The sequence below is a fragment of the Tenrec ecaudatus genome, chromosome 12 (genome assembly GCF_050624435.1).
Source record: "Tenrec ecaudatus isolate mTenEca1 chromosome 12, mTenEca1.hap1, whole genome shotgun sequence".
Taxonomy (NCBI): Eukaryota; Metazoa; Chordata; class Mammalia; order Afrosoricida; family Tenrecidae; genus Tenrec; species Tenrec ecaudatus.
The window spans coordinates 77,354,102-77,369,745 of NC_134541.1; the positions used below are offsets into that span (position 1 = coordinate 77,354,102).

Below are 15,644 nucleotides of genomic sequence, written 5' to 3' on the forward strand. Positions count from 1 at the left end.
TACCTCGTGATCACACAGGCTTATGTGATTCATCCATGTGGGCTTTGTTGCTTCTGAGATAGATGGCCACTTGTTTACCTTCAAGCCTTTAAGAGCCCAGATGCTATATCTTTTGATAGCAGGACACCATCATCTTTATTAACCATATTTGCTTATGCACCCGTTTTGTCTTCAACACTTGTGTCAGAAAAGTGAGCATCATAGAATGCCAATTTAATAGACGAAATTATTCTTGCATTGAGGGAGTACTTGAGTGGAGGCCCAATATCCTTCTGATACCTTAATACTAAACCTATAAATATATGCACATAAATCTATTTCCTCATCCTCATATATAAATATATTTTCATATGTACATGTCTTTATCTAGATCTCTATAAATGCTCTTTGCCTCCCAGCTCTTTCCTCTATTTCCCTTGACTTTCTTCCTGTCCCACTATCATGCTCAGTCCCCATCAGGGTTTCAGCAATTCCTCTTTGTTACATTACCCTTGATCATGCCCTACCAGGCCTCCCATACCCTCCTCATGGCCAGCCCCACTATGAGACATGACAACCTTCACTGACCCACAGCTCTATAGATGACAACACCAGAGACACAGTGTGGGAATTGCACCCAATCTGATCCTGCCATACTGAGGCAAAACACTAAGGGGGTGTAGTAGAACATCAAGGGAATGAAGCAGTGAGGTCCTGGGGGAATGATGAAGGTAGACTTTGGGACCAGGACTTGATGCCCCAACAGAGTGGACTGAAAAACACTTCTAAAGGCCAACAAACGACCCTTGAGCTAACTAACTACAAGTTTTTCTTTCTTGTTGTGTTTTGTTTTGTGGCTGTTTTTTGTCATTGGTTTCTTATTGTTGTTTGTTGTATATTATTGCTTGGTTTTACACTCTCTTGTTTTTGTGCATGTTATTATCTCTGCAGGTCTGTCTAAATAAGATAGGCTGGTAAACAATGTGGAGGAAAAAACAATGGGACCCACCATTCAGGAGGGCATGGGAGAAGGGAAGGTGGGGGGGAAAGGAAGTGGTATTAACAACAAGTGATCCAAATTGGTGGTGAGAAAAAATTTTTGAAGCCCATTTATATATGTACATATATATAGATGTCCCATGCCATCAAATGAATTCCAATGCATAGTATCTTATATATGTAATAACTATAAATTGTATATGTATATATGTCCCATGTAATTAAATGAATTTCAATGCATAGTACCTCTTATATGTAAGAACTATAAATCATTATAAGAAAAGGCAATTTCATCTTTCTCATATATACATGTATATCTCTGTGTGCATATATATGTATGTCTATATATAAATATAAAACAATATATGTGTAGTGAGTTATAGTCAATAAATATGGCTTTTCCGGCCATAATGTCTTATGAGGTATAATTCTGTACTTTATACACCATTTTGGACTTAGTAGAGAATGTGACTCAGGCCACATTCTTTGTTTCCTTGATGATATTTTTTAGATCCCACCTTGGAACTGGACATGAACCAGGCCACCTTCTTTGTTATTTTGGAAAACCAAGTTGGTGCCCCCATACAATTCCATGCATCATCATCTTGCCTGGAAAGCCAGACCCCCATTTCCTGACCCAGCTTTGGTAGGAGCAAAAGGACCTGCTGTGACTTTGGTACATCTTTGAGTTTGGGCTGTGGACCCTGCATCTGGCTCAACTCTGTCTCACCCTCAGATTATGGACTGAACAGCACCCACCAACACATGAGAAATTCTTCAAAATTTTGAGTTTCTGTCAGACATTGGAGTAATTTTCAAAATATGGGATGTGAGGGAATATACTTAAGGGAGGAGTTGGCAGGGTTGGGCATTGGTGTGTGTGCGAGGAGTTGACAGGGTTGGGCAGTGGGGTATGTGGGAGGAGTTGGCAGGGTCGGGCAGTGGGGTGTGTGGGAGGAGTTGGCAGGGTTGGGCAGTGGGGTCTGTGGAAGCAGTTGGCAGGATTGGGCAGTGGGGTGTGTGGGAGGCATTGGCAGGTTCGGGCAGTGGGGTGTGTGGGAGGCGTTGGCAGGGTTGGACAGTGGGGTGTGTGGGAGGCGTTGACAGGGTTGGGCAGTGGGGTGTGTGGGAGCAGTTGGCAGGGTTGGACAGGGGTGTATGGGAGGAATTGGCAGGGTTGGACAGTGGGGTGTGTGGGAGGAGTTGACAGGGTCAGGCATTGGGGTGTGTGGGACCAGTTGGCAGGGTTAGACTGTGGGGTGTGTGGGAGGCATTGGCAGGGTCGGGCAGTGGGGTGTGTGGGAGGTGTTGGCAGGGTCGGGCAGTGGGGTGTGTGGGAGGAGTTGGCAGGGTCGGGCAGTGGGGTGTGTGGGAGCAGTTGACAGGGTCGGGCACTGGGGTGTGTGGGAGCTGTTGGCAGGGTTGGACAGGGGTGTATGGGAGCAGTTGGCAGGGTTGGACAGTGGGGTGTGTGGGAGGAGTTGACAGAGTCGGGCACTGGGGTGTGTGGGACCAGTTGGCAGGGTTGGACAGTGGGGTGTGTGGGAGCAGTTGGCAGGGTCGGGCAGTGGGGTGTGTGGGAGGCATTGACAGGGTCGGGCAGTGGGGTGTGTGGGAGGAGTTGATAGGGTTTGGGAGTGGGGTGTGTGGGAGGTATTTGCAGGGTTGGACAGTGGGGTGTGTGGGAGCATTTGTCAGGTTCGGGCAGTGGGGTGTGTGGGAGGAGTTGGCAGGGTCGGGCAGTGGGGTGTGTGGGAGGAGTTGGCAGGGTCGGGCAGTGGGGTGTGTGGGAGGAGTTGGCAGGGTCGGGCAGTGGGCTGTGTGGGAGCAGTTGGCAGGGTTGGGCAGTGGGGTGTGTGGGAGGAGTTGGCAGGGTCGGGCTGTCCTTTCACATCCCTCTTCATTTGCGGAAACAAAGTAAATCATATAGATTGGGGTTAGGTGAGTAAGATGCGTGGAGCAAAGGAAGCATGCTGTTTTTCCAAAAACTGATGCACTGGGATGGTTGCATGAGCAGGTGCAGTGTCGTGGAGGCATAACCAACCCTCCACATCTGCCAAAAGTAAGGCCTATTTGGTCAGACACTGTTATGCAATCTTTTCAGAACCTCTAAATAGAAAGCTTGAATATCAGTCTGACCTGCTGGCACAAACTCCAAATGCACTCACTACAAGTCGACATTTCCATCCATTCGGGAAATTGGCGAGTGTCCAGAATGAGGTATATCGTCAATCGACATTTCACCCTTTTTGAAACGCGAAAACATACACATACGTGAGTTTTTCCCACAGCACTGTCCTTGTGAGCTGTGTTCAACATCACAGCATTTTCTGCGGCATTTTTCTGCAGAAAACAAAATTTCACAGCCATGCACTGTTCTCTTAAATCAGCACTCACAAAAAACAAGATTCAGCGAAAGTGCTTTTATGAAAAAATTCACTGTGACCAGTCCAATGCTACCTGTGTTAGGAGTATATCTATTCTGAAGAATGCCCAATCAATGCAAATATTCCTCAGATTTATGCCAATTTATGCAGCCATCTCAGTGAACCCATTTTTGGCAAAAACATAATGCTTCTCTTGCCAAAGTTCTTTCCTCACTTGACCTGGGTCCATGGGACTTCTTTCTGTTTCTGCAAATAAAGAGGGACATGAAAGAACAGCAATTTGATGACATAGAAGAGGTGAAGAAAAAACGAGGGGGGTGCTGTCAGCCATCCAAACATGAGTTTGAAAATGTTTCCAAGCATGGTATAACAAATTTAACAAATGTATTAAGTATAATGGAGGGTATTTTGAAGGTGATAAGGTTGTTTTGTAAAAAAAAAAAACAAAAAAACTTAAATACAGAGCTTTGAAAAAAAATTCAGGTTTTTATTTTGGTAACCCCCCCCCCCCCATATACAAAAACAAACTCAAAAAGACTAAGTTAAAGACCTAAATGCAAAACAAAGAAGCATATATCAATGAAAGAAATAGCAGAGTTTATGAGCCCCCAATAAAATGATTTTTAAAAAAGAAAACCAGGACAGATAACTCTACCAAGAAAGTAATTGGATTAGTAGTTTTTAAGGCTCTGGCAGAGAAGGCTGAGGAGAAATGGAGAGCTAGTAACTACAAATACAAAAAAAGTAGAAAATTGATTGTGTTTATGATCACACCACCCCTTTTAATAAGTAAAGCATTGAATTGTATTATATGTGAACATATATAATAAAACTTTTTGAAGGGGAAAAATAGCAGATTTATGTACCTTATTTCATGGCCTAAATAAACTATCAAAAAGGAAAATATAAACAACAGACAACAAAATTATGAGGAAATGTAGAGACCTCTTAAATAACAGACCCTCATGTACAGAAAACGATTTTATTAAAAGAGTAAAAAGAGGACTGAAGGACTGAGAAAAAAATGCGAAAGCCACGTTGAACATGGGACTAATTTCTAAAATTTATAAGAAGCAAGAAAAAGACAACCCAAATGGGCAGAGGATATGGACACTTCAAGAAGGGAGATATTTAAGTGGCCAAAGAAACATATAAAGAAATGCACTAGCCAATCAAAATAGCATTGAGGTATCACCGCAGCATTAATAACAGATGAAAGAAACAACAAAGACCCAACAAATTACAACAAGTGCTAGAGAAGGTAGAGAGACACAGGATCCCTCATATACTGCTAGTGGCAGTATAGAATGATGACTTCACTGTGGTCGGGGCGACAAATGCTATTGGACTACATACATACACCAATTCCTCTACTTGGTATATATCCTAGAGAAATAATTACAGCACCATGAATAGATATGTATACACACCTGTATTCAACACAGCCCAATTCACAATAGCAAAAATATGGAACCAAACTAAAGTCTATCTGTGGAAGAATAAATAAATGAACCTTGGTACATATATGCAATGGGATACTATGCCCCATTAAAGAATAATATTGAATCTGCAAGACTTCTCATAGCATGCATGAACCTGGTGGGACATTAGACTCAGTAAAGTAAGTCAGTCACCAAAAGGATAAATATTGTATGAGACCATTAATATCAAAGATGTAAAAATATTTTTACAATATAAGAGGCATTCTTTAATAGTTACCAAGGATGGGAAGAGAAAGGAAGGAGGGCAAGTCACAGACTAGCAGATAGTGAAGTATGAACTTTGGTGAAGGGCAAGGCGGCATGCCATACGTGAGAGGGAGATCAGCACAAGCTCATGAGCAGTAGTCTAAGGTGCCATGATTAGTCGCTCTCCATCCAGGGGAAAGACATTTGGTGAAAATTGAAAGGTGTGGTATTTGGATTTTATGTCAACTTGACACTGTGTATAGTGGAGGAGTCCAACCTATCAATCAAGTCACAGCCTCATGATATCTTCTTGGGGGCGTGGCCTTCTTATAAGGGGTAAACTAGGAACTTCTCTCTTGCCCTGTACCTTCCTGCTTTTTGGAACACTGTCTGCCCACATGAGGTCACTGAACCTGGGAGGTAACCTAGGAGCTGTTGGTACCCTGCCGTGTTTCAACTAACCTTGGATCCACATGACTCTACTCACTGGCTCGTGATCTTCTTGCATCTCACTTTGTCCTTCTGTATCATCAGCATGCAACTGTGTGAGTCTGAAGAGGGTCCCAATTGGCATAGGATCCATAGACTTACTTTGGACCTGGCTGGGATGCCTTCTTGATATAAAGCTGTTTCATATACATGTATGCTTGTCACTGATTGTGTTTTTATAGACAGCCCAGCCTAACATACAAGGCATATGGAACCAATTAGTCCAGTGTAATTGTAATGAGTTACCAAATCAATCAATGGAAACACCAAATCAATGTCATCAACTTGATTCTGACTCCATAAGGATAGGGTATAACTAACTGCCTCTCTGGATTTCTGAGACGAATTCTTTGCAGTAGTAGAAAGCCTCATCTTTCTCGAGAAGAATGGCTAGTGATTTTGAACTACTTATTTGGGGTTAGAAGAACAAAATATTAGATTTACGGTTATTAGTGTATTAGGCTAAGTGTTAGACTACATAACCCTGAGACTAGAAGTAGTGAATGGTGCCCAGCTACCACTACCAATTGCTTTGGAAAGGATCAAATTAGAAGGTCCTGGATGGAGTGGGAGAACAATGTGGAACAGAACTTAAAAATCACAAAAAAGACCAGCGTTACTGGTCAGCTAGAGACTCATGGGACCCAAAGACTATGGCGTTTATCACACTTCAGATCTGGAACCAAACTCACCAAATGTTAAAGTAATCAACCAATTAATATCAAAATGGGAGCCTTTACCCAATGACAAAGTTCAGAAATTAAGAGAAGAAAAAGGATCTGAAATGACATCCAGAAGAAAGATTAGGGGACATGATTATACATTGAGGGGATTGAACTGCATGAGTTGAAGTATAGCATGTATGCATCTGTGAATGTAAAATTGATTATGTGCTCTGCAAATCTTCATCTAATTCCCAATAATTTTTTGTCCCAACGAATGTAGGGCATTTCTATCACCACAGAGGGCCCCTTATAACTATTTCATCTTTCACTCTCCTCTCACCTTAATCTTTAACATATATTCTCTGTATTATTTTGTCATAGCAAAAATGTGCTCCAAATATACCACATATCATGTGATCTTTTGGAATTTATTTGTATCACTCAGCATAATTCTTTGATGAACATTATGCAAATTATTGTTTGCATCAATAGTGCTTTTTATTGCTGTGAGTAATCCCCTGTAGATGTAATGATACGTCAACATGGTAGCCAGTGGATGGCTGCAAACACATTCTCTCAGGAGTGCACTTGTTAGTATTCCTTCTTGTAAAAAAGTGCAATCAAAACAATGGCTTTCTAGAGCATCTGCTTTGCCAGTTCCGGTCAAGGCAGAGACATCCACTCAGAAGTAGTGACTGAATTTTTTCATCCCAAAGGGTTAATTTCTACAGATTTCCTCAAAGATCATAAAATGAGAACAAGGATTTTTAACTTCATTGGTAGGAAAATAACCTAGAAAGTTGCACTGAGGGTTATTTTTTTTTAATCACACTAATGTGCCTACTACTTCTTTGAGCTCTGGGATGGCTCTCCTGTGGCAGTCTCACTGGAAGCCTTACTGCATTCAGCCCACAGCCTTCATCTTGCCTCCGCAGAAGTTTATTTTCATTTCAAAACTTAAAGAAGCTGTAAGAGGTCCACTGTTCGATTCCCTCTAGGATACCCTCACTGCTCTTTCGGTGTGAAGTAAAAGAAAGGATTCAGAATTCTTCAGGGAAAGATAAGACATAATCCTTATTAAATGCATGGATGACCTTAGAAGTGTTGCTATATGGGATAGATGTTAAGAAACAATAGTGTTACCTTGTGGTATTTTGGCTTAATAAAGCTTTCTCTGATTTTTGTAGTAATACCGGCACTTTTTTACTTACTCTCGTACCAGTTTGTTTAGCCACTCTGTCACTTGTTGAAGGACTCAGTGCTGTTTCCATTTGGGGCTTTTATGAATAAAACTGTTATAAACATGCATAGGCAGATATTTGGGTGAACTTAGAGTTTCATTTGTTGGACTAAATTCCTCTCATGTAAATGTGATGTTGTGTGGTAGTTGCCTGTGCAGTTAAGAATTCTGCAAACTCTTCCACAGTGACTGGATCATTTTACATTCCCTCCAACAATCTGTGACTGGTCCAGTTTCTCTGCATCTTCACCACCATTTTATATTTTCTTGACTTTTTTTTAGCTATTTTGAAATATTTGTATTGCTGTTTCTTTGTAATTTTATTTTAATTTCTTAGTAGTTATGATATGAAACATTTCAAATACTTATTTGTCATATGTATATTTTCTTATTTTTAATTCATTAGTTGGGAGTTAATACATACATCATATAATCATGTTGAGTAATATTGTGCAGTTGCTACCACAATCACTGTGTTCTACAGGGTTCTCTAGAGAAATAAAACCAGATTGCTGATAATTATATATATATAAAGATAGATAGATATATAACACAAGAAATGAACTGTTAAATTATATACAGATAGATATATAATACAAAAAATGAACAGTTAAATTATAAAACAGTACAAATGGCTCAGTTCAACTCACTCCCGTGAGAGAGTTGTGAGACACTAGCAGTCCTTTAAGTCTTGAGGGCTGCCAGGTAGTCCTCTGTAGAGAGAGAGCTAGGCTATCCCAGCACAGGCAGCAAACAGCAAGGCAGGTCACCAACTGTCAGCCAAGTCACCAACTATCAGCCCCAGCTCCAGAGATGTTCATTCCAATCATGTGGTCTTAAAGGGACCTCAAATTACAGCGACACAGTTCACAGGTTAGGTGTCTCACAGGTAGTGTAGCTTGCAAATTGAGGCACAGAACAAGCAAGGCAGCACACTGGTCCGATGATCAAAGAGTGAGAGACGAGAAAGGTGAGGCTCACTGAGCCATTTATCTCTCCACCCTTCAATTAATCCCACATGTGTTTATCGGCCAGACTGGCACAGCAAACTATCTCAATCAGTTTCCAAACATTATTTTCCTTCTTGAACTCCTTGACATTGTCTCCCTTTTACCAACCCGCCCCCCAACCAGGATACTCCCCACCCCAAAACCTTTATTCTACTCGCTGTTCCTATAGGTTCATCAATACTGGGTCTCATATACCAAAAACCAAAAAAACATGTAACATAACTTCAACAGGGTGACCCCCCAGTGACCTAACACCTCTGAGATAAACTCTAATATGAACAAACCAAAAAACAAAACTAAACAAAAAATGGAAAAAACATCTTGGAAACCAGTTCTGGTCCAGGGTGCATCAGAGGTGGGATCAACTGACAACTGTTTAAATTGTTCAAGTCAGATTTGCCCTTTGATCTTCTGTACTCATCTCTCCATTGCACTCTGCTTAATAACTACTTTCCTCCCATCTTCCAATTGTGGGTGCAATATCTGCTCATGTCTTTTGGTATATTTTGGCAAAAAGGGTGTGGAGGTGGTGACTGATGTCCTCTAACTTCACAAGAAAAAGGAGAATCAAAGCCAGCAGTCCCAGATGATTTGTATGAGGTGGACTTCAGACATAACCTTCACCCTCCAAACTTTCTCTAGCATTAATTCTCTTTCCTATGGGAATCTATTAGCTTCAGTAATCTGTTGCAATAACACGGAATTCACAGTTATGAGATGTATTAGGTAATAAACAGGTTATACCTCGGGAGAAGAAATGACTCAGGATACAGTTCTTCCAGCAGAACAGCCTCTTCTCAGCAGTTCCTGCAGGCACCCTCAGACCCTGTAGCCCTTCGACATGTGCTCTGCTCAACGGAGTCTTACAAACCCCTTTCACTGTGCCAAAAAGGACCAAAAGTACTGCACTCCATTAACTAGTCTCCTGCCGGGAGGCACTGAATTCTTGTGTACCGCGTCCCGGGAAGGCCAGTACTCTGTTGAGTTGCTGGCTTTGCTGCTGCCATTTGTCTGCAGCTGTATATTTCTATCTCTAGATCCACAGCTCTCTTTGATCGAGGAGGTTCAGGGAAGAGATCTGGGGTCCACTCCTGTGTCTTCTTTCTTGATAGTAATGAGATACTCCTTTCTGACATTGGGATGACTGAGTTTACACTTAATAGGATGGCCAAACTCACTGCACCTCTCATTAGAATTCCATACAACTTATTTGCTTTGTCCCATACTACAAGGGTGCCGTATACTTTACATACAGTATTAAAAGCTGTTTAATCCCCTTGCTGGAGTTACAAAGACAATCACTAGAAGGGCCATATTAACTGATTTACAGCACTAAAATTTTCTAATTGGATTTTCTTTTCAGCCATTGAATTCTGAGGGTTCCTTACGTATTTCAAATACTAGGTCTTCTGAAGACATGTGGTGTGCCAATATTTTCTCCCTCCCTCGTGCCATGCCCTCGTCATGCAGACCCTTATGTGTATGCCGTGCTGGGTGCTGTGCGGGACTCTACAGAGACTGCGGCTTGTGTTCTTCACATAGACGTTCACAGAGCAAATGTTCTTTTATTTGATGACACCTAATTTATCAGTCTTTCATTTTATGGGTCATCATTTTTGTTTCAAGTACTTTTTGCTTAGCCCTAGATCCTGAAGATTTCCTCCTTTTTTTGCCTTGAAATTTTTCTACTTTTGCATTTTACATTTCGGTTTGTGTTCAACCTTGACTTCATTTTTTATATCAGGTATGTAGTTTAATGTGAGGCTTGTGGGAGTTTTTGCCAGTGAATGTCTAATAGCTCCAGCACCGTTCGTTGAAAAGCTGTCTTGCTGCCATCGAGTTATGTCACAAATTGACTGGACAGATCCTGTGGGTCTGTTTATGGGTACTGTATTCTGTCCATTGTTCCCTATGTCTACTCCATGCCAATACACATGAACTTCATCATTGTAGTGCTGGGGCTTATACAATACTTGTTTCTCACATGTTTTGTGCAAAGGACAGTTCACTTCTTCTGCTATGGCCTCTTACAGTGATGATGTCATGTCCTTGCCTTTCAGATCTCTATGTGTATGCCATACTTGTGTGCTGTGTTGGTATACTCAGCATTCTTCTATTCACACTGATTATCATCTGGCAGTCAGTGTTCAACAAGAAGAAATCTAGAGGTAAGAAAATGGATACTCCTTTTTTGGAGTGGGAGCAGCATTAAAGGCCTGACTTTGTACACACATGAATCATAAATAAGCACAGGATGCTGGACAGGGGTTTGGAGATGGGGGAGGTATAGTCATTTAAGGTCATTTGAATGTGACTAGTGAGCAAAGAGGAGTTTAAAAATGAGAAGATACTTTCTTCTAGTTGTTTGCTGCTGTGGACTTAACTCCCAAATCATAATGACCCCAAGTTCAACCAGTCAGAATGTTGCCCAATACTGTGCTTAACCCATGCTTTGAACAATCTCTGTTGTCATCCACAGGGTTTTTATTTATGTTAACATTTAGAGATTTTGGAAGTTGATCACTGGACTTTTCTTCCTAGTTTTTTATTTTTTTTTAAGAGCCCTCCTGAAACTTAGCATCAGAGCAACATACAGTCTTCCACTGACATAAAGCTGGTGACAGGGCATGAGGTTATGATATGGGAATCAAAACTACACCTCTAGCACGGAGAAAAGAAATCTACCACTGATGAGTGCCACTGCCTAATTTTAACTTTTCCATTTGTCAACAATGTCTCTTTTCTTGGTTTGTGAGGTTTCTGGCCCCTCCATTGTCCCAATTGAGGCTGTATACTCAGTTGAGTCTAGGTTTGACTCCTGATTCTGCCGTTTACAACTGATGTTGAGGCAAGATTCCCAACCTTTCTGCAGTACCCTGGGTTCTCTAGAGAAACAAAACCAATGAAGTTTGTGATGCACGTGTGTAATTTTTTAAGAAGCTAGCTTGTACTTTTGTACATATTGGCAAACGCTAAGATTGTGGGTTAAGTGTCAGGCTGGAAGCTTCTGACTCACATAGCACTAAGACTGACAAACCCATGATCAGTGGATTAGATGTCAGGATGCTGAGGTGAATTAATACAAGTTAGCAGGTAGAATAACAGGCTGCTGACTCACAGGTGGCAGAGGGTAATGCCTCCCATAATCAGTGGGCAATATGGCAGGCCACTGGCTCAAGTCCAAAGAACTGAAGATCAGATATTTACCAGCTATATGCAGGATGCATATTCAGTGAAAATCAATAAAGCTTTCCCAGAGCATCCACATACATTGGGAGCAGACCTTACCTCGGTGAAACTCCCGTTCAGTTGATTGTATGCTCATATCAAATTTCATCATGAAGATTATTATCCTGGTTAACATCATAGGAGATAACTACATCAAAATTACCAAACCACAGAACCATGGCCCAGCCAAGTTGACACACAACCTTAACCATCATGGCCCACTTTTGTAACGTTATACCTGTGTGTATCTCCTTAAACTATGCCCCGACTCCCCACCCCACCCTACCCCCTGCAAAAAAGCATCACTGCCATCAAGCCTATGCCGACCCTACAGGACAGGGTAGTTCTGCTATCCCTTTGAGTTTCTTGTCTTCGTATGGTCTTGGATTTTATTATTTATAATCCTTGGATCATCAACCTAGTGTGCCTCTTCCTTTTATACACTTATCTCACTCCTTACTTACCTGGCTTCCTGTTTTAAGATGACACTTTAAGACCCAGTTACTATTCTTTCTGATAGCTGGGCACCATCTGATCTCTTCACTACACTTTGCTATAGCACCCATATCTTCAGTGATCCCTTCATAAGGGCAAGTATCAAGTAAGGCCACATCATAAGAACTAATTATTCTTAGATTAGGGCTTTCAATTTCATATGAGCTCAAAATCCATTCATAATCTATGGTTTATATATGTTCTTCATCCATTTTAGAGGCAGCAGTATTATTTATTCAGAAATATTATTAAAAATTGTCAGGGGCACATGGTAATTGAATTAATGGTATAATTAATTTAGCCAGTGGTACAGAATTTTAAGTACTGTTGGGAAAAGAAAAGTATACATGTATAGGGCAGCTTTATAGATCAAAATACGTAGATTGTTGACTTGTACATATTAAAAACATGAGTGACTGAACACTATTATGTAAACAATGAAGTGTGGAGATAGGGTAAAACTTTCAATAATACTCATTAATTAAGGCAGAATTGTGTCTACTGGACTCACACATGTCATGAAAATTCAAAGAGAATATGAAAACAGCAAAAATATGGTGATCTTAAATTCGCAGTTATTGACCACCCTCAAAGCAAGAGATTTGAGCCAAAGTCCCATGATTTCTACCTACACAGCCCTGGGATAGTGTCCCCAGCTTAATCATAATGGAAGGAAAGGGACTCAGTCTTGTCTCCCGGAATCAGATGACATCATCATAGCATACCTGAGCACAGCCACCTCCAGTGGAAGGGACCTGGGGCTGGGCTGAGCTAATAAAATAGAAACACAAGTTCAGGACGTGTGGTGCTTGAGATTTGTGTGCCAGCCTGGTTGGGCCATGATTCTCAGTGGTTTAATAGTTATGATATAGTCATCCCCCATGAGCTCTGAAATGTAATTACTTTCATGGTGCCATCTGCTGCTGTGAGCACCCAATTAATTGGAAAGGAATTTCCTCAGGACTGTTGCCTACTTCCAATATATACACACTGACTGCCTAAGAAAAATGCTTGCTTTTTACTGAATCTGGGTACTGTGTTTGCCATCACTCGACCTCTGGTTGTTGGTGTTACTGGCCTGACTATCTTAGTAGGTCCTTAACCAATGCAGCCAGTAACCTGCTGTCCTGCCTGCTGATCTAGGGTTCATCAATCCCTGCAGCTATGTTATTTGATTTCTGCTCTTTCAATACCAAGATTTGATACAAATAGCAGTTCTAGAAAAACAAAATCAAGTGGATGAATTTTCTAAATTGGTTCTCAAGCCTGACTGCTTTTAAAGGCACCTCCTCCATTGTAAAGGGGTTGCTGCTAATCCACACTATAAGGTGGCAAGGTCAGTACGCAGTGAGAAGTGAGGCTCTGGATGATTATGTGTATGTGGTACTTTTGTACAATTGTATCAGCATGAGAAGTACAAAGAAGCTGGAAAGTTGGTCTTCCTTACACTTGAGAAAGTACTAAGAAACGAGATGAGTTCGGAGCTTCTGAATTACAAATCAACCGCTATATAATGGATCCCAAAGTTTTCAGGAAATCTTACATTAACAGAGTTGATATTGTCAAAAACTAAGCTGAATCTTAATGTACAAGTGACTGAATTATATCACCATTTGAATTCCAACCCTGGAATGATGACCAAAGTTACAGAGAAGGCATTGATTGGGAAGAAATGAGTACCTGAAACTTGACATAGGGATATATTGACACATAAGCAGGAGGCCTAAATGCCGTTGGAGCACCCCTGTCAGCAGTCAGTCCTTACCTTCACATGATAAATTAACTTGGTGGGTGTACCTGGTGAATCATTGAGCTATTACCTAGGATCATGCCTGAAGCAGACGTCTAAAAGATATTACAGAATGTTCACAGGAAATACCCCCACTGAATATTCACAGGAAATTGCTTCTAGGTCTATAATTAGATGACAAGTATAGAAAATCCCAAAAGGAGAAGCATAAATGTTTCCCAGGAAGAGATTCTACTCTCCAAAAGAGCTGCTTGAATTTTCTAATATATATTAGAAGAAGCCCGAGAAACTTGTGTGGAAAGCACCTAATAATTCACTTGATTGGCTTACTTAAGTATGGATAATGTGGCATACACTGTTGCAATATTAGCAGTAGAGCTAGTTCCCCAAAGACTTTGGGAAATTGGCATTTCAGTGTGTATTTGTCAGGTTTGATCCGTAGATCAGCACATGGAAATACTCAGAAGGTGTCTTCACCACAATGGTGAAGAACAAATTTGTGAATGGGGTCTCAGTGACCTTGAAAACTGGTATAATTGGTATTTGTTCTAAGTCAGATTTGATCATGGGAACTGACCTAATTAAATGAAAACACCCAACCACAAAGGAGCTGTTTAGGCCCACGGTAGTAGTAGTCAAGTGGCAGCACTTGATTGGTAAAAACTGGGTTGGCATTATTACTGTATTGGACACCGGAGTCAATGAAGTAAGCAGAATTATTTACTTATACGGACTATGGCAGCCCTATAAGACATGGTGTTTGTAGGGTACAATGCAACTTGCTTGATCAAGCAATAGAATGATCTTCTATAGACACAATTATGGTGTCAGATAGGTGGTAATACCTTGCAGGGTTGGCACAGTATTCACCAAGAGGCTCCAAATCTTTATCCAATATATGTTACTGTTTCTTTAATAGCCAGATTCATCAACCCAGAAACCACGAGGTATAAATGGGCATGGCACTTTTTTTTTGACTGCTGGAAGAAGGTAGTTCTAAATACCAGCTGTAAACACTTGTCCAATTGCAGAAATTAGAACTATGGTTGCTAGGAGTATTTGTTTCTTATATGTGTGCATCAAATAGTTCTGTTTTCATGTACAAAATGCACATGGGACTATGTATGTTAGTTGCATCATGTTGGATGCAAGCATGACTTTATAATTGTTTTTATTTACAGATTGTGCCTAAAGCCCCACATCTGATCATTTGTGTCCTATGGTGACTTTCATGTTTCTATGATGCCAGAAGCCATGCTACCTTTATTTAAAACACTAGTAAAGTCACCCATGGTAGACAGGTCTCACGTAGCTCCCAAAGACTAAGAACAGACTAGGAAGGTAGCAAAAGCTGTCTGTTTCTCAGGGACCAGCCACTGAAAACCTTAGGGATCAAAGCAGGCACTGTCTAATACAGTGCCAGAAGATGAGCCCTTCGATTTGGAGGAATTGAACATGTGCCTCGGGAGGGGCTACCTCCTCAACAAAGCGGCGCCACAACCTTCATTTGCTCATGTGGCAGGAAACTAGAAAGAACAGCTGCAAACATCCACGAATAATCAGAGCATAGAACGTAGGAACTATGAACCTGAGAATATTATAAACTCTTAAAAATGAAATCGAACACATAAAGATCTATGTCCTAGGCGTTAATGGGCTGAAATGGTCTGGTATTGGCCATTTTGAATCAGCTATCATATGGTTTACTGTGCCA

At 41.1% G+C, this 15,644-nt stretch overlaps 1 protein-coding gene across 1 annotated transcript in view; it reads left to right on the forward strand.

Moving 5' to 3' along the window:
* The window catches only part of VSTM4 (V-set and transmembrane domain containing 4), a 150,913-nt gene that overhangs the window by 55,836 nt on the left and 79,433 nt on the right, over positions 1-15,644 (forward strand). Inside the window, exon 4 of the mRNA XM_075564174.1 lies at positions 10,518-10,625. Coding sequence (XP_075420289.1) covers positions 10,518-10,625 — 108 coding nt within the window. The remainder of the gene's footprint in view (positions 1-10,517; positions 10,626-15,644) is intronic.